This window comes from Oryctolagus cuniculus, chromosome 10, assembly GCF_964237555.1.
Source record: "Oryctolagus cuniculus chromosome 10, mOryCun1.1, whole genome shotgun sequence".
NCBI lineage: Eukaryota > Metazoa > Chordata > Mammalia > Lagomorpha > Leporidae > Oryctolagus > Oryctolagus cuniculus.
Window position 1 is genome coordinate 66,329,069 of NC_091441.1, and position 18,431 is coordinate 66,347,499.

Sequence of the window (18,431 nt, forward strand, 5' to 3'; positions counted from 1 at the left end):
ACTCTAAGTATACTTTCAGAAGCTGAGGGCTGAAGCTTCACAGAATCCACTAAGCGATGAGGTCAGAATTCAAACACAAGTCTGTCTGTTTACGAAGCTCCTGGTGTTCATTACACAATGTCCTCAAACAATGCATATGTGGTGGTTTAAATGGAGAAGAAATCGTAAGAATGAGAGAGCCAAAGATTCCACATTTGGACATCTTCTAGACTTCATTTTAGCTCCCAGTACCCCACATCTGCTTTATTTGAAGGCTTGACCACTACAGTTAGGGCCAATTTCCCTGGGTGTAGGGCAGTAGCACTACTTTAGTAGAGTGGAGCGGCCAGCGCTGTGGCTCACTAGGCTAATCCTCCGCCTTGCGGCGCCAGCACATCGGGTTCTAGTCCAGGTCGGGGTGCCAGATTCTGTCCCGGTTGCCCCTCTTCCAGGCCAGCTCTCTGCTGTGGCCCGGGAAGGCAGTGGAAGATGGCCCAAGCGCTTGGGCCCTGCACCCCATAGGAGACCAGGATAAGTACCTGGCTCCTGCAATCGGATCAGCGCGGTGCAGCGGCCGCAGCGCACTGGCCGCGGCGGCCATTGGAGGTTGAACCAACGGCAAAGGAAGACCTTTCTCTCTGTCTCTCTCTCACACTGTCCACTCTGCCTGTCAAAAAAAAAAAAAAAAAAGTAGAGTGGAGCATACCTAATCAGGCAGTCATCATGTTCGCTGCTTGTATGTAAGCAAGCTGGTTGCAATCACACCCATGGCATTGGGTCACTAACTCCTGACACCACTGACATCCATGTTGGTCTGTGCCCAGAAACAATGGCTGGACAAGTGGGAGGAAGAGCAGCCCCACACTCTATCCTAAGGACTCTAGGAAGAACAGTTAATGAAAGCTAACACTGAGCACTTACTCTGCACTAGGCACTGTTTTTTTTTAAAGTAAGCACTTTTTTTTTTTAATTTGAGACCGCAGATTCACTCCCCAAATACCTGCAACTGCCAAAGCTGGGCCAAGCCACAGCTGGGAACTCAATCCAGGTCTCCCACATGGGTGGCAGGGACCCAACTGCTAGAGCCATCCCATATTGTTCCCCCAGGGTCTGCCTTAACAGGAAGCTGGAATCTGGGAACATGGCTGGGACTTGAACCCTTTTAAATGCTAGGCCAACCACCTGCCCTCTGCGCTAGGTACTTTTTAAAGAACTTAAAGGTGTTAACTCATTACATTCTCCAAGAACCATGACATGTATGCAATGAGACAAAGAAATCTACTGGGAAGGGGCCAGCGCTGTGGCGTAGTGGGTAAAGCTGCCGCCTGCAGTGCTGGCATCCCATGTGGGCACCGATTCAAGTCCCGGCTGCTCCATTTCCAATCCAGCTCTCTACTGTGGCCTGGGAAAGCAGTAGAAGGTGGCCCAAGCACTTGGGTCCGTGCACCCACGTTGGAGACCCGGAAGAAGCTCCTGCCTTCGGATTGGTGCAGCTCCAGCCCTTGTGGGCAATTGGGGAGTGAACCAGTGGATGATGGAAGACCTCTCTCTCTGCCTCTCCTTCTCTCTCTGTGTAACTCTTTCAAATAAATAAATAAATCTTAAAAAAAAAAAAAAAAAAGAAGTCTACTAGAGGAACACTTGGAACTCTTGGGAGCTGAGAATTCTTTCTGTCCTCTGTTTAAGACAGTTGGAATTGCTACAGCCATCCTGTGATCCTTATAGGAGTTACAGCTGAGTAGGTGGAGTAGAAAGATGGGAGGCATTTAAGATTTTGAGGACATAACCTTGGAACTGCTCTACCTCTGGCGTTCTCTTCATGTGAGATTAATCCAATATTGCTTAATCTAGTTAAGTCTCTTGTTTCTTGTAGTGCAAAACACTCACTGACACATATACCAATAACTGGAATTCCAATCGGAGGCATACAACCCTTTTAGATAAGCAGGCACAATATGCAAAATTTTCATTCATTCAAAAATTTTTTCTTCATTCAGTCAACACATATTTATTGACTATCTTCCATATGCCCGGTATAGTGCAAGTTGCTGAAACAAAGAAGATGGGAGTGGCAGGTTTTTGCAGCCAGGGAGTTTATTACTTAGTGCAGTAACAAAAGTTGAGGCAAGTGCATTTTGGTTTCTTATGGGCTAATGTGGACTGGGAGGTCAGAGAAGGCCCTAATAAAATCCAGCAAAGACATGGATACCAGATTCAAATGATCCATGCCAAATCAGTCAGTCTTATCCATTTTTAAGCTTGTTTGAATTTCTGAGATGTTTTGGTTTTAGGTAAGAACTGTATGAGCAATTATGTGTATAACATGGATCACAGTGTTGAGTGTATATATATATGTGTGTGTGTGTGTGTGTGGCTTTATAATAAAATAATTTAAATCGACATTGAGGGGCAGAATATCTTTCTCTTTTAAAATCCCTGTGCTGCTGTGAAAATTCCAGAAACTATTCACAAATTTATTATAGCAAAGAAAACGAGTAAATGGAAGGGGTGGGTTCAGGACGTGAAGGCAGTGAAGGGAAAATTAGAGGTAGAAGGTGTCTTGCAGACTCTCCATAGCAGGAAATGGGGCTGTGCATGCTATAGCCCTTACCGAGTAAACACTTGGCTGGAATTTCCAGAAATGACCAAACAAACATCAAGAAGGAAGTGTGGCTTTTTTTTTTTTTTTAAGTTTTATTACGGAAAATTTCTGATACATAGAAAACAACGGAGACTAGGAACAGGATCTACCAGTCATCATTCAAGGCTAATCTTGCTCCGTTTTTACCTTCTATTCCCCAAGACGCTGAAGCAAATTCCAGACATAATATCTGACTCCTAAAAATGCCGATATACATCTCTAAAGCAAAGGAACTGGAACCAACAAGGCATTTGGTATCTAAGCCTACCTCGTCGGGGAGCGTCACTCTGTGTCTTGACTTCCATAATTCGTACAATGAGATTTATAAATTTATAAATGGGCTGTAACGTTATTATTTTTCTTAAGTAACTGCAACACAAGAAACGGTGGTTAACCCTCACGAGGTTCTCCAAGAGAGAAGCTCACCACATAAATCCAGGTCAATGCTTCATTTTCGAAGAGCCCAGGGAGCCACTCGCGAACGCTTCCTTTCAAGGCTGGGACCCCAGCCACCGCGGGCGGAACGCCGCCTTGTAGGGTCCGGGTGGGTCTTCGTCCCGCCCCGCCCCCGGAGGTCTCCGCCCACTGGGCCCCAGCAGCCTCCGCGCGCCCGCGCGCGCTCCCGTGGGCCGCCGCCCTTGGCGTAGAGAGAGGTGTAGTACACGCTCCTAGCGCCCAAGCCTGACTCGGGGACGCGCACGCCGTGCGTCCGGGGCACGCTCGGGATTCTGGCCTTGCGCGGCCAGGGAAAGCCGAACGGTTTGGCCCGCCATGTTCTTCTCTGCAGCGCTCCGGGCCCGGGCGTCTGGCTTCACCGCCCAGTGGGTAAGGAGGCTTGGGACGAGCCCGGGCACTGCAGCCTCCCGTCTCCCGCTCTCCGTGCCTCCCTTAGTTTTGGGCAGAGGAGAACCCTGGGCGCTGGAGGGGCCAGGAAGCGGAGGCAAGGACACTGCGGCCTTCGCCCTCTGCTCAGGGAGGCCGCTGCAGCTCCACGGCGAGTGAGGCGCCTCTAGGGAGGGTCGGCCCCTGTGGCTGCGGCGGGTGCGTGGCCTCCCCCGCCAGGCAGGGATGTGTATGCCTAATTTGGTCACGGAGGATAGGAAGGAGGGGCCGCTCGGTGACCTCTTTTCTTTTGCTTTCTTTCCTTTTTTTTTTTTTTTTTTTTTTTTTTTTTTTTTTTTTGAGATTGCGCTCTAGCGCGGAACTTAAGGTTCCCCTGCGTCGTTCAGATGTGTCCTTAAGACCTTCGTCTCCGAAGGAGCAGGCACCTTGCATGTCAGGCCAGGTGACTGCATTGCTGGGAGGCTGCAGCGCACTGGAGAAAACTCTGGCTGGCTTGGTGAAAGCTTCCTGAGTTTCCTGAGATCGCAAGTAAATGAAGGCATTGCTTCGTTTACTGCAGTTGTGCTTTGCATATGGGAGATGCTCCAGGAACAGTCCCATAGTGTGAAGGAACAGTATCACAACTAAAGAATCGCAGGATGTTTACGGTCTTGAAATCCAAGTACATTTTGTAGAAAAGGACTCGCAGAGAGGTTGAAGCATGCATTCGCGTTAACTTAAAAAACGCAGATTCCAGAAGCGGCACTTACTGGAGCGGAAGAGGCCTTGGGTTGGTTGGTGTGTTTCTAGCAGTAAGATAGTGAGATTGAGTCAGCCCTCAGTGAAAGGGAGGTAGTGTGCCTTAGAACGGAGTCTGGATGGCGCGTCTCGGCCTTTTGTAGCTCTACGACCTTGAGCTGCTGGTCTCCCTCAGTTGTCGAAAGGGAATAAAATATTCCACTTGCAGCGTTTGGACGCTGAGTAAACTTTTGAGGTCCTACTGTGGGGTATGCGCTGCTGGGCTCCAGGCAGTGGTGTGGCTAGTGATAATCATAGGTAACTTCGGTGAGTATTTTCTGTGCCAAGCCCGTCCTTACATGTCTGTGTTCTGCATCTTACTTTTGAGGTTGGTACTGTTTTTTTCCTCATGCTACAGTTAAACAATCCCTGTTCTTGTGGAATTGATAGTCTTTTGTAAGAGAGACTTTAAGATAAATATGATAACAGTATAAAAGTACAGTGTTAGAGATCCAAATAGGGCCATCCAGTTTGGTTTGAAGATGGGATTTTGTCCCTGGAGGTAGTTCTAAGGTTGGGGATGGCAGCAGAGATATTTGAGGTAGAAAGACAACATAAAAAGACTATCAGTAATGGCCAGAAAAAGATTGGTGTGTGAGAAGCCAACCCTGCTGTTGGAACTTCAGTGTGTTCCCGGATGAAATAAGAGCAGGGTGGGGGCCAGATTTTGAAGCCCCTCGCGTGCCCTGCTAAAAAATTTGTCTTTATCTTAGAGGCAGTGAGGAGTCTGAAACGCTTTAGAGGAGTAGAGGGATATGGTCAGGTTTCTGTTCTGGGCAGAGCACTGAGTGCCACTGAGCTGGGGCTGGGTTTGGTTGCAAGCAGAGCAGGGGGCGCTGAATAGAGGCTCTTGCAGACCTTGTCAGGTCTAAATGAGGTGAGACTCAGACCTTGTCTCCCAGTAGAGGAGATGCAAATATGTCTACATAGAGATTTGTTTTTGTTTTATCTTTGAAGCAGAGAGGTTAGAGATAAAAACTGAAAAAAGTCGATAATGAGAAAGAACAAGTTTAGGTAATAGAGGAAAATTTTAATCAAGTTTCACGTTTCTCAGCTTTGTTTTCAAAGAGTACGTTGTGTATAGTCTATGCCCACCATGTGAGTTGTTTAATTTTTGTATTATGCAAGTAGTGCATTGCGGGAAAAACAACAGCAAGTACGTTAAGCACAAAAAACGTAGAGAGTACCGTTGTTAATGTTTTAGTGACCACAGTGAACAGATCTTAGAGATTTCCTTTTTTTCCCATTTTTACAAATATTGCAAGGTACTATTCATAGTGTTTTGTAGTCCTTTTTCCATAATATATTTTGAGCAGCTATCTCATCAGTAAACACTACTTGTGTGCTCTTGTTTTAATCCTGCATAGCATCCCACAGGTTGTGGATGTAAGAATGGACGAGCAAAGAGCAGGAGAAGTACAAGGTCTAACCAGGAAAGTTGGCTTTCTTAGCAGAGAAACCTTTGAAAAACCTTGGCATTTTTCAAAGAAATTGTCCATTCTGTTATGATTTCTGCTTTTTTAGCCATTTGCCAGTCTTCAGCCATAGGCTTTTTAAGCTCAACGTTGCTTAAAAAGATTCTCAGAACTTAGTACTAGTTGTGTGACCTTGAGCTGTATTTCTTAATGTCTCTGAGCCTAATTTTTCTTTTCTGTAAAATAGGATAACCTGATTGGACAATGGTAAGAACTGACTAAATATTATGCATTATGGAGGGCCAGGTACTCAGAATAGGCTTATTTCGTTCAGTAATGGCCCATGGTTTTTTGTTAATATTGATTAGATTTTATAGCTCATCACTGCCTCATACCCCAGCTACTACTATTTGGTAGCTGAGAAAGTTACAGCATTTTCCAGTATTGTGTATTTTTTTTTCATTCATTGGGAATGTTTTCCTTTTTGACCTTAGGATGGTTATTTAGTTTCGTTGAAATTACCGCTTGTGTTTTTTTCTTGGAAATGGGTTATTCTTTCCCTTTATTTATGTTGAATAATTTTGTGTTGTATCTTTGACCTTGTGAACAAGATGTTGTAGAGTCTCCAGATTCTGTTTTATTCTTCCAAAGAGTGTGTGTTGTTGTTGTTGTTGTTGCTACCTGTCTCCCTTTTGTTGGGCAGTAGATATATAATGGTTTGGTTCTTTTAGCTGGGCTGCTTAAACTTTGTTGCACATCTGTGCATGGTTCAGGGATCCTCCAGAGATTTGAGTAGAGTTTATATACAGAATGTGGGGCTTCTCCCTTCTGACTTCTTTTCTGAGATTTCCCATTAATCCATGCCTGTGGTTGTCCCAAACTCTCCAGCCATTAAGGGCTGTTTGTTTTCTTATTTGCTTTTACTTTTTAAGGATTTATTTATTTGAAAGGCAGAGTTACAGAGAGAGGGGAGGCAGAAATCTGGCATCCACTGCTTCACTCCTCAAAGGGCCACAGTGTTCGAGTCCTGGCCAGGCTGAAGCCAGAAGCCCAGAACTCCATCTGGGTCTCCCAGGTGCGTGACAGGGGCTCAAGCACTTGGGCCATCCTCTGCTTCCTTTCCAGACACACAAGCAGAGAGCTGGATCAGAAGTGGAGCAGCTGGGACTCAAACTGGTGCCCATATGAGATGCTGGCAGTGCAGGTGGCGGCCTAACGCTGTTTGGTTTCTCTTGAGGTTTTTAGTTGCCTAACATGGGAAAGACTGGGGGCTGCCTTCAGGTATAAAACAAAAACAGACCTCACTGGCTGCTTCCAAGTATAGACTCCTTGGATCTGTTTTGGTTGTTTCTAGTTTCTTCAGAAAGTTTTTGTTCTTTTGAAGATATTTTGTCCAGAGTTTGTAGTCATTGGTTAGTGTATTTGGCCTGATAGTATTTAACTCAGCCATACTACAGGGATGCTACCTTCTGTGGCAGCATTTTTCTTTCCATTTAAAAAGTCATTGTATTTCTGTTTGTTTTACTAGTTGGGCCCCTGTTAGAATCCACATCCTGGAGAAAGTAGACTACCATAGACTTAGCTAAGTGGTAGTCTAGGTCACAGCTGCCCAGGGCTGATGTGATGTCATTGCTAGGGCATATTATTGAGATGTTAGGTACTTGCTGTGGGGCTGGTGAGCTGGGGTGTGTATTCTCCATTCCAGTTAGAACAGTCACTGATAAAGTTTGCATTTCTGTGGATTTCTTCCAGTTTTTAAGTTTTACAAAATGAATTCTTTTCTTCATTCCATTAAACCTCATTTTTCAGTGTTCCAGGGTCTCCATTTGAGTTCAAGGACACTAAATACTCTCTTTTAATGTGGAAAGAAATCAGAAAATGTGTACAGATGTTCTTTAGTCTGTGATGGGGTTACGTTTCAATAAACCTTATTGTGAGTCGAAACTGCATGTCATCTGAGATGCTGGCATCCCACGTTTCAAACCCTGGCTGCTCCACTTCCAATCCAGCGTCCTGCTAATGTGCCTGGGAAGGCAGCAGAAAATGTTCCAAGTACTTAGATCCCTGCCACTCAAGTGGGAGACCCAGGTGGTTACGCAGGGCTCCTGACTTTGGCCCGTCCAAGACCTAGTTGTGGCCATTTGGGAGTGAACCAGCAGATGGAAGATCTGTTTCTCTGGCTCTTGCTTTCTGTCATGCTTTCTTTCAATAAATAAAATAAATCTTTAAAAGAAAGAAAATGCATTGAAACACCTAATCTGCTTAGCATAGTATACTGTATAGAGTGTAGGTGTTTTCCCCTCCTGATAGCAAGACTGGAGTTGCCCTAGTTACTGTTGCATAGCATCACCAAGATTAGACCTCATATCAGTAAGATTCAAATTCCAAATCTGAAGCACTGTTTCTACTGAGTGTCACTTCACACCATGGTTAAGTTGAACCAGCGGGGGCCATCTGTATTTCCTGCTGTTCCTGAACAGATTACAACAAACTTGGAGACATTAAGCAACACTTTTTTTTTTTTTTTAAGATTTATTCATTTATATGAAAGAGAGGTGTCTTCCATCTGCTGGTACACTCCCCAGGTGGCTGCAATGGCCAGGTGTAGGCCAGGCCAACGCCAAGAACTCCATCCTGGTCTCCTATATGGGTGGCAGGGGCCTTAGGCCATATTCTGTTGCCTTCCCAGGCACAGCAGCAGGAAGCTGGGGCAGAAGCATATAAGCAGGAAGTTGAACTGGCACTCTGATGTGGATGTGAGTACAGAGAAACTGGAAGGCAGGGGACCAACTTGGAGTTTATTGCAGTAATCTAGGGAAGATGAGAAAAGTTTGAATTAGAAGAGTAGGAAAAATGGAGTAGCAGAACAACAGAATTTAAAAATTGTCTAGATGAGATCATAGATTTTAATGACTGACTAAATTGATAAGTTAGAGTGAAAATAGGGCTCTGAGATTTTTTCTTGACCATGGCTTACCAGGGGAACCTTTTTTCTGCCAAGGGCCATTGGATAGTTACAACATAATTCATGGGTCATTCAGAATCACCACCTTATAAACTAGCCTGCTATAGATTTCTTTTCTTTTTTTAAGATTTTATTTATTTACTAAGAGGTAGAGTTAGAGAGAGTGGGGGAGAGACCGAAAGGTCTTTCATCCACTGGTTCACTCCCCTAATGGCCACGAAGGACAGAGCTGCACTGATCTGAAACCAGAAGCCGCTTTGGGTTTCCCATGCAGGTGCAGGGGCCCAAGCATATGGGCCATCTTTCACTGCTTTTCCTAGGCAGAGAGCTGGATCAGAAGAGGAGCAGCCGGGATACAAACCCACAGTGCTGGCCTCTGCTTTATTGAATTTCTTTCTTTTTTTTTTTTTAAGGTTAATTTTTATTATTTAAAGAGTTATACTGAGAGAGAAGGAGAGCGAGAGAGAGGGAGGTCTTCCATCTGCTGGTTCACTTCCCAGTTGGCCTCAACCGCCTGAGCTGTGCCAATCTGAAGCCAGGAGCCAAGAGCTTCTTCTGGGTCTTTCACGCAGGTCCAGGGGCCCACCCAGGCCATCGCCAAGAGCTGGGTCGGAAGTGGAGCAGCCAGGACTGGAACCACTGCCCATATGGGATGCCAGCACTGCAGGTGGCGGCTTTACCTGCTACACCACAGTGTTGGCCCTGATTTATAGAGTTTCAAGGCCCATCTGTGGTGGCCTTGTCAGGGGCATACGAAATGATTTTGAGGGCCTTATGCTGCCTGTGGGCTGGATGTTCTCCACCTGTGGCTTAGGCCGTTTTCTCTAGTTAGATTATCTAATATTGTATTACCATGGAATTGAAAGAAATATTTTGTTATATACTTTTTTGATTGCAATGAAGTATAATTTTAAAAAGTCACTAGCAAATAAAGATTGGAAAATGTAAGTATAAAGTGATATTTTTTGGCATAAAGAAATATTAATAGGTTCCTTTGGGGATCAGTACAATAGATAACCTCATTTGATAATTTCTGCAGTGAGGGTAGAGAACTTACCTATTTATAGAGGTACCTGATCCATCTACAGATTCTTTCTGGTAGAGAAGCAGCCTTTGGGGGAACTGTAGAATTATGTAATTATGATGGTTAATGGAAAACATCTGATTTTACCAGGGTAATGTGAGCCATGATTTGCAAACCAGAAGAGCTATCTTGTGATTATCAATGTGTTTAATATGCTGTTATAGTAAAATAAAAGACATTAGAATAATTAGAAATATTAGTAGAGTTCTGGGTATACAACATAATTTTATCTGTGTCTTAGTATGTAATGGACATGGAATATTTCAATGTTTTTAGTCCTCATTGGCTCAAGAATAGCATAATGAAAGTAGAAAAATCTCAAAAATGTGAGAAAGAAATGTGTTACAATATTTGTAAAGTTTGTAGCATGGTGTCTGATACAGAGTATGCATTTATGATTATCCTTGAAATGGATTTCACAGTTACTATTAACTTAGCATATATACTTTGTTAAAATGCATTGACAACCTCAAGTTTTTTAAAATGTAAAAATGTGTCCTATGAATGTGTCATAGAACACTCAGTTTTTGGAGTGCTTTCAGTTTTGCTGGAGCTGGTAGTTGGGGAGGCTGTAAAGAAAGAAGCTAGCAGGTGTTGTGAACATTGGAAAGAAAGCACTGAGAAATACAATTTTTGACTCACCATGAGACTTTTCACATGCGTACAGTGACCCCTGTGCAGGTGAACAGACATCTTGGTGGATTTAATCTGTAAATGTTAAGAGTCACCTAAAAGGTATATATTTCTTGTTTAATGAAAAAGATGGTTTTTCAGTTGTGTGACCTTAGTTATGTCCGTCTCACTAATTACATTGCTGATTCTGTCAGTTTTGTCCTACAGTTTCCTTGTCCCTTATTAACTTCTGTTGGTTGTGTCATTTTATAATGGAAATGCACAATAGACCAAAACATGATCTGGATTAGATACTATTAATGTTTTAGGAGAAGAAACTCAGAAAAAGAGGAAGGCCCATGAAAAGACTTTGAAGAGATCTAGTTCTTGGAGGAAAAAAATTAAGTTTTTGTCATTTTGGGGTGCGTTGGTATTGTAGTGTACAATGAAAGGGAAGACTAGTAGAAAGCACATAGATAAGACTTAAGATTTAGAAGCCTGGGCTGAAATTCTGTGTCATTAATTGAGTAGTAGGGTACAAGTTACTCTCTCTGAGCCCAAAATCTTTTGTTTTGTTTTAAATATTTATTTTCTTATTTGTAAGAGTTACAGAGAGAGGGAGAGACACAGAAGGATCTTCCATCTGCTGGTCTGTAGAGTGCCCCAGATGGCCTCAATGGCCAGGTGTGGGCCAGGCTGAAGTAAGGAGCCAGGAGCTTTCTCCAGGTCTTCTGCATTGGTAACAGGGGCCTAAACACTTGGGCCATCTTCAGCTGCCTTTCCCAGGCCATTCGCAGAGAGCTGGATCAGAAATGGAGCATCCGAGGCCGGCGCCACGGCTCACTAGGCTAATCCTCCGCCTTGTGGCGCCGGCACACCGGGTTCTAGGCCTGTTTGGGGAGCCGGATTCTGTCCCAGTTGCCCCTCTTCCAGGCCAGCTCTGTGCTGTGGCCAGGGAGTGCAGTGGAGGATGGCCCAAGTGCTTGGGCCCTGCACCCCATGGGAGACCAGGATAAGTACCTGGCTCCTGCCATCGGATCAGCGCGGTGCGCCGGCCACAGTGCGCCGGCCGCCGGCCGTGGTGGCCATTGGAGGGTGAACCAACAGCAGAGGAAGACCTTTCTCTCTGTCTCTCTTTCTCACTGTCCACTCTGCCTGTCAAAAAAAAAAAAAAAAAAAAGAAAAGAAAAGAAAAGAAAAAGAAATGGAACATCCGGGATATGAAACGGTGCCCACATGGGATGCAGGCATTGCAGGCTGTGGCCTTACCCACTATGCCACAATGCCATACCCTAAGCTTGAGTTTCCTTAAATATAAAATGGAAATAATTACTAACCATAGATTTTGAGGAGTCTGAAAAAATGTGAAAGTACTTAACACAAAGCCACTCAAGGTTACTTGTCTCTGAGGTAAACACTGCTGTTTTTGCCTGTTGTTAATTTCTTCTTTCTGCTCTGAAAAAAGAATAAGCTAGAATTCAGTAGTATTAATAGTGTGCTGTATATCAGGTTATTTTCTTGTTTATGAGTATTAGAAGATATTTGGATTTTCAGTTGTTCATTGAATTCAGTTGGAAGTTATTGGGGATATAGACATTTCAGAATGAGAAACTCTGGAGAAAAGAGTAGCCTCTAGTTTAAGGGAGTAGGGAGGGAACTTAGCTTACTCTTTGAATGAGTCAAGCGTAGCCAGGTCCCCCACATGGATGGTAGGGACCCAAGTACTTCACCTGCTGCCTCCCAGCATGCTTATTAGCAGGAAGCTAAATCAGGTGGAGGTGGATCTTGAAACTGGGCACTTGGGGTATGGAATGTGAGCTTCCCAACTTGTGACTTAACCTGCTGCGTCACAGCACCTGCCTCTGAAATCTTAATCCTCTCAACGTCCCTATGAAATGTATACTGTTATGGTTCTGATTTTTTTTTTTTAAGATTTATTTATTTGAAAAGCCGAGTTACAGAGAGGCAGAGGTAGAGAGAGAGAAGTCTTCATCCACTGGTTCACTCCCCAAATGGCTGCAACTACTGGAGCTGAGCCCATCCAAAGTCAGGAGCCAGGAGCTTCTTCTGGGTATCCCACATGAGTGGATTTCCCAGGCCATACTAGAGAGCTGGATTGGAAGTGGAGCAGGTGGGACTCAAACCGGTGCCCATATGGGATGCCGGCACTGAGGTGGTGGCTTTACCTGCTGTGCCACAGTGCCAGCCCCTATGGTTCTGATTTTACAAATTAGGATTCTGGAGCTGGACTTTTAATCACTTTAGCTATATCGTTTCTCCATACATAAAACATAAAGCTATTTATGGACTATTAGACACCAGTGATACATCTCAATTTTAGAGATGTTAGGATGTGCAAAATGTGTTTTTTAAAAACAATGAAACTGACCCATCTTATAATAGAACATGTTTTGTGTTGGTCATTTTTCACCACTGCCACCATCGTAAGGGTGTTATTTTTAAAATTAGGTCGGTGACATTAAGATGTGATGAGGGACCAGCACTGTGGTGCAGTAGGTTAACGCCCTGGCCTGAAGCGCCAGCATCCCATATGGGCGCTGGTTCAAGACCTGACTGCTCCACTTCTGATCCAGCTCTCTGCTATGGCCTGGGAAAGCAGTAGAAGATGGCCCCCCTGCACCCTCAGGGGGACCCAGAAGAAGCTCCTGGCTCCTGGCTTCAGATAGGCGCAGCTCCGGCCGTTACAGCCAATTGGGGAGTGAACCATTGGATGGAAGACCTCTCTCTCTCTCTCTCCCTCTTTCTCTCTACCTCTCCTCTCTCTGTGTACTCTGACTTTCAAATAAATAAATAAATCTTAAAAAAAAATAAATCTTAAAAAAAAAAACATACAGTGAGAGGAGAGGCAGAGAAGAGAGGTCTTCCATCCAATGGTTGACTCCCCAGTTGGCCATGACAGCTGAAGCTGCGCTGATCCAAATCCAGAAGCCAGGAGCCAAGAGCTTCTTTTAGGTCTCCCATGTGGGTGCAGGGGCCCAGGGCCTTGGGCCATCTTCTGCTGATTTCCCAGGCCATAGCAGAGAGCTGAATTGGAAGTAGAGCAGCCAGGTCTCGAACTGGTGCCCATATGGGATGCTGGCACTTCAGGCCAGGGCGGTAACTTGCTGTGCTATAGTGCCAGCCTCTCCATGTACTCTTTGATGTAGGACACAGGTATCCTAACCACTAGGCTAAATGCCCATTTCTAAACTTAGTTTTAATTCCATTTTCCATAGGCTTTTTGAAGTACCCATATGTATTACTGTGTATATTGCATTAAATATAAAGTATGATCTGTTATAGTACAGAGGAGGCATGCAGATACATATATATATATATATATTACAGTAAAAATATCTGTTGTATATAGTATATTTTACATATATGAGTTTCCTTCTCTGGATCTTTGATTATCCTTTCTAGAGACAGCCAGTGTTACTGGTTCTTTTTATATCTCTGTATATCCATAGACATATTTTGATAGAAAAAGCAATAAAATATGGAAACTGGCATATTACTAGATTTTACTGACTTGTTAAGAACTGTGAAGGGCTGAGATTTTATCTTATTTGCAAGTTAAGTTGCTGCAGTTTCATGGATCCTGGCAGAACACTCCTGAGTTAGAGATAAAGGACTGAATAATTAACTCATGGCACAGTAGGCAACATGAGCTCCTGTTCATGTTGGTTACCATTAACATTTAAATTCCACAGGAGTGACATGGGGCAGCCCAGGTGAATTTGTATATAGCTGAGGAACCATGAGTTTTGGGGAAACCCAGGTGCAAGAAGCACACTCAACCTTTGCCCCAGTGTGGTGGTAGGGAGATACTCTCTACCGAAATTCTTGAAAAGATGGTCTGGAAGAAAAGCTGTCTATGCCTCTGTTCACATGGTGTGTAAAAACTGAGACCCATGGAACATTTTCTGCCAGCACTGCCTCTTCTCTTTCTTTAAGTAAAAAAAAGATACTCACATGTTAATGTCAGTGGAGGGGAAGTAAGTAGATGGTGTTTTTCAACATAATTTCATTGGAAAAATTTTCTGCTTTATGTGGATATAGGTAAAAATTAATTACATGCAAATACAATAAACCTTCAGTAATCTGTTCTGAGAATGATTCTTTGTTGAAGTCAGCCAACAGAGTGCGGAAGAATTATTCTAAAATGCAGTTGTTTGACGCTTCATTTCCCAATTATCAAATGATTTTTCCATGTGTCAGCAAAGCAGGTAATAATGCTTTAACAAGTTATATAGTACTTTCAGAGATTAAATCTCAGAACAATCCGGTAAAAAGATATCCCTGTTTTTTTCTTCTTTTTTAAAATGTATTTGTTTTAAGAGAGGTAGAGACAGATTTTTCATCCAGCAGTTCGCTCACTAGATAGCCACAATGGCCTGAGCTGGGCCAGGCTTAAGCCAGGAGCTTCATTTGGATCTCACACATGGATCCCAAAGATGCAAACACTTCGGCCATCTCCTGTTGCTTTTCTCAAGTCCATAGCAGAGAGCTAGATCAGAATGGGTGCCACATGGGATGCCAGTGTTGCAGGTGGTGGCTTTACTCACTATGCTACTGGACTAGCCTCTGTCCCTGTTGAGGGACAGGGCTTAAAATTAAGGCTTAAAAAGATTAACTTGTATAAGGTCATATGTTAGCAAACAGCAGATCTTAAAATATCTAGAAGTCCTGGACTTTTTCTAAAATTTAGTTGCTTTTTCCTGAATCTTAATCAATAGTGTCTTTGATGATTTAGACTTTACAACATTTCCTTTGGATAGAAATGTGTGTATAAAGGCATTTGCATATCTTGCTATAGCAAGAGAGTGCTTGTATTTAAAGTAAATTTTCTGGGGCTGGCGTTGTGGTGCAGTGGGTTTAAGCTGCCACCTGCAACACCAGCATACCATATGGGTACCAGTTCAGATCCCTGTTACTCCACTACCAATTCAACTTCTTGCCTGGGAAAACATTGGGAGATGGCTTGATTGCTTATGTCCCTGCCATCTACAAGGGAGACCTGAATAGAGTTCTAGGTTCCTGGCTTCCACCCAGCCCAGCCCCAGCTGTTGCGGCCATCTGGGGAGTGAACCAGTGGATGGAAGATCCCTCTCTGTCTCTCCCCCTCTTTCTGTAACTCTGCCTTTCAAATAAATAAATAAATAAATTTTTAAAAATAATAGGTTTTCCAATATGTAGTTGCATAGGCCTAGAGAACAGTTCTCAAAGTTATCTCTGCCTTTCTAATTTTTAAAAAATATTTGTTTATTTATTTGAAAGTTACACAGAGAGAGGAGAGGCAGAGAGAGAGAGGTCTTCCATCCGATGGTTCACTCCCCAATTGGCCGCAACGGCCGGAGCTGCACCGATCCAAAGCCGGGAGCCAGGAGCTTCCTCCGGGCCTCCCATGTGGGTGCAGGGGTCCAAGGACTTGGGCCATCTTCCACTGCTTTCCCAGGCCGTGGAAGGGAGCCGGATCAGAAGTGGAACAGCTGGGACTAGAACTGGCACCCATATGGGATGCTGGCACTTCAGGCCAGGGCTTTAACCTGCTGCACCACAGTGCTATGCCCTAGACCTGGGTCTTTTATTAATTAAAGCAAATATTCCATGTAAATGTATTAATTCAACTGAGATATTATTTGGACTTAGGGAAAAGCTAAATATATGACTAGGTTACTTGTTATATTACTGCTTTTATTTTATCTTTGAATTGTCCAACTCTTTCTCATTTCCACATATGGTTCAGTCCAATGTTCTGTTTCTGGTTAGTAGAACTAAAATTTGAGGTTTTCAGAACAATAGTTGAGTTGCTTAGGGGATGGTAGAGTGGAGGGGAAAAGGTAGAGGGCAAAGGGAAATGAAATGCAACAGATTCCTTCCAAAGCAGTTGACATTTATGTGTAAGCATCATAAATAGCTTTCTGAAACTTCATTTATAGCTGAAGTTTCTGAATTAATTTAGTAAAGGATTTAAAAGGAAGATACCGTTGACTCACTTATACAGAATGAAAACATGTTTACAAAGATCTGTATTAAATGAAAGCTGGCAGCCACCCTGATTCAAAAGTGAAAGGCAGTAAGTTAATGATACATTCTCCAGATGCATGCCAGCAGTTAGTAGAAGGGATATACAACTCAGATCATTCAGCAGGTCCTGAGTAGTTATCATGGTTCTTCCATTGAGTTTTGTGTGTGATCTTAGACAAGTTAGTAAAACCTTGCCTTGGGATCTCTATTTCCTTTTGCTTCTCCTGAATTAGGTGTGGGCGGGTCATAGGGTAGTGTGCCATATTTCTTAAGATCTTTTACTTCTGTAAGTTGATTCTATTGTTTTACATTATGAATCTGAAAGGATTCCCCTATGAAAAATTTCTTAAGGCTTTTGATTTACCAAACTTTATTAAACTTTAAAATTTTAGGGAAAACACCTAAGGAATTTGCATAAGACAGCTGTGCAAAATGGAGCTGGAGGAGCCCTATTTGTGGTAAGTAGTTGCTTAGATTCCTTCAGAATAAAAAGACTTGGGTAAATCCTTTGTAATAACCTAAAGTGTCATAACTGCTAGAGTCTGGAATATGCTGGCCATTGTGGGGCTTCAAATGTAGCTAATTGAATTCACTACATTTTGAAAGATGTGTGATCTCAACTGAACCTCCTAGTTTAAATTGCCACCAGGGAAACTGGGAATAAGAATTTATATTGTTCTTTGGCAAAATTATTATGAGCCCTGACTAGATTCTCATTACACTTTGGGTATTTTTCTTTTTATTATGTTATTTAGGTCTTTTTTTTTCTTAAAATGTACATTTAAGTTTTTAAAAAATCAGTAACATCGACTCAAGGTTCTACAATATGGGGAATTCCAAAATGTTTGAAGCTCATGGATTTTAGTAATATAGTAAATTCATTAGCAGTTGGCCTTTATATTTTGATTTCCAGGGCTTAACTACAGGTTAGAAGTCTATGAATTCCTCAGCTTATTTACACAATTCATAAGGGAGGAAACAGTGAGTCCCTCTTTAAAAAATTAATTTGTTTTGAAAGGCATGGTGATATAGAGAGTGGAAGAGACAGAGAAGGATCTTCCATCCACTGGTTCACTCCCCAAATGGCTATAAGAGTTTGGGCTGGGCCAGGCCAAAGCCGGGAGTCAGGAACTCTATCCGGTTTCCCACGTGGGTGGCAGAGGCCCAAGTATTTGAGCCCTCTTCTGTTGTTTTCCTAGGCAGATTAACAGAAAACTGGATTAGAAGTGGAGCAGGCAGTACTGGAACTGGCACTCCAGTGTGGGATGCCTGCATCTTCCGTCACAAGCAGTGGTTTAACCTGCTGTGCCACAGTGTTGGCCCTTTTTTGGATAAGGTGCAGTTTTCAAGGATTAATCTAGAATTGTTTGAAGGCAATGTGGTGAATTTGTATGATGATTTAGAGTTAGGCATATAATATGTAGTTTCCCGCTTGATGCTTTGTCAGAAATCTTTGTCTAAAAGCATTTCAAATTAACTATATAGGAGTATTTGAGATCACTGTCCAAATTTCTTTTCAGTTACGTCCTATAAAAAGCAGAACTTTGAGAGTTAACATTAAGAGATTCAGTTCTGTAATCACATAATCAGAACATTAATTGATGTGTTAATCTCAGTGTGACTCATTTGATTTCCTGTTGATGTGTCATTTCTTGTTAGTTTTTAAAGAGGGCCTGCTCTGCTCTTTTAAGAATAAAGCTTCTTGCTATTGCCCAGTTTCTGTTTATGGAAAACTTGTGGGGAATAGATGGTGTTTTCACATGTCCCCAGAGTTGTGAATCTTATCGTTTTTGGATCCCAGATCCCTTTGACAGTCTGATATTCTCTCATTTGCAAAAATATACATATGTTCACACTTAAAGTTTTGTGTCTTAAAAAGGCTTCCAATAATTGGCAGTGTTTTGGTAATTAGAAGATCCTAAAGCTCTAATTCTTAAAGGGTGCTTATTTCTAAAATTTTGAATTCTAAGTATTTTTTGGTCGTCATACTCATCAAACGTGTATTTAGTCATTCTTTCTGATGAAATGATAGAATGATTGATAGCATGTTGGAATAACAGTGGAAAGGTTAAACTGTTGTTAATA

General features: G+C 42.9%; 1 protein-coding gene across 1 annotated transcript in view; it reads left to right on the plus strand.

Moving 5' to 3' along the window:
* The first annotated feature begins 3,223 nt into the window (after window positions 1-3,223).
* The window catches only part of NDUFV2 (NADH:ubiquinone oxidoreductase core subunit V2), a 31,960-nt gene continuing 16,752 nt past the window's right edge, over window positions 3,224-18,431 (plus strand). Inside the window, exons 1-2 of the mRNA XM_002713582.5 lie at window positions 3,224-3,445; window positions 16,739-16,804. Of these exons, the coding sequence (XP_002713628.1) occupies window positions 3,392-3,445; window positions 16,739-16,804 (120 nt within the window). The 5' untranslated portion in view covers window positions 3,224-3,391. The remainder of the gene's footprint in view (window positions 3,446-16,738; window positions 16,805-18,431) is intronic.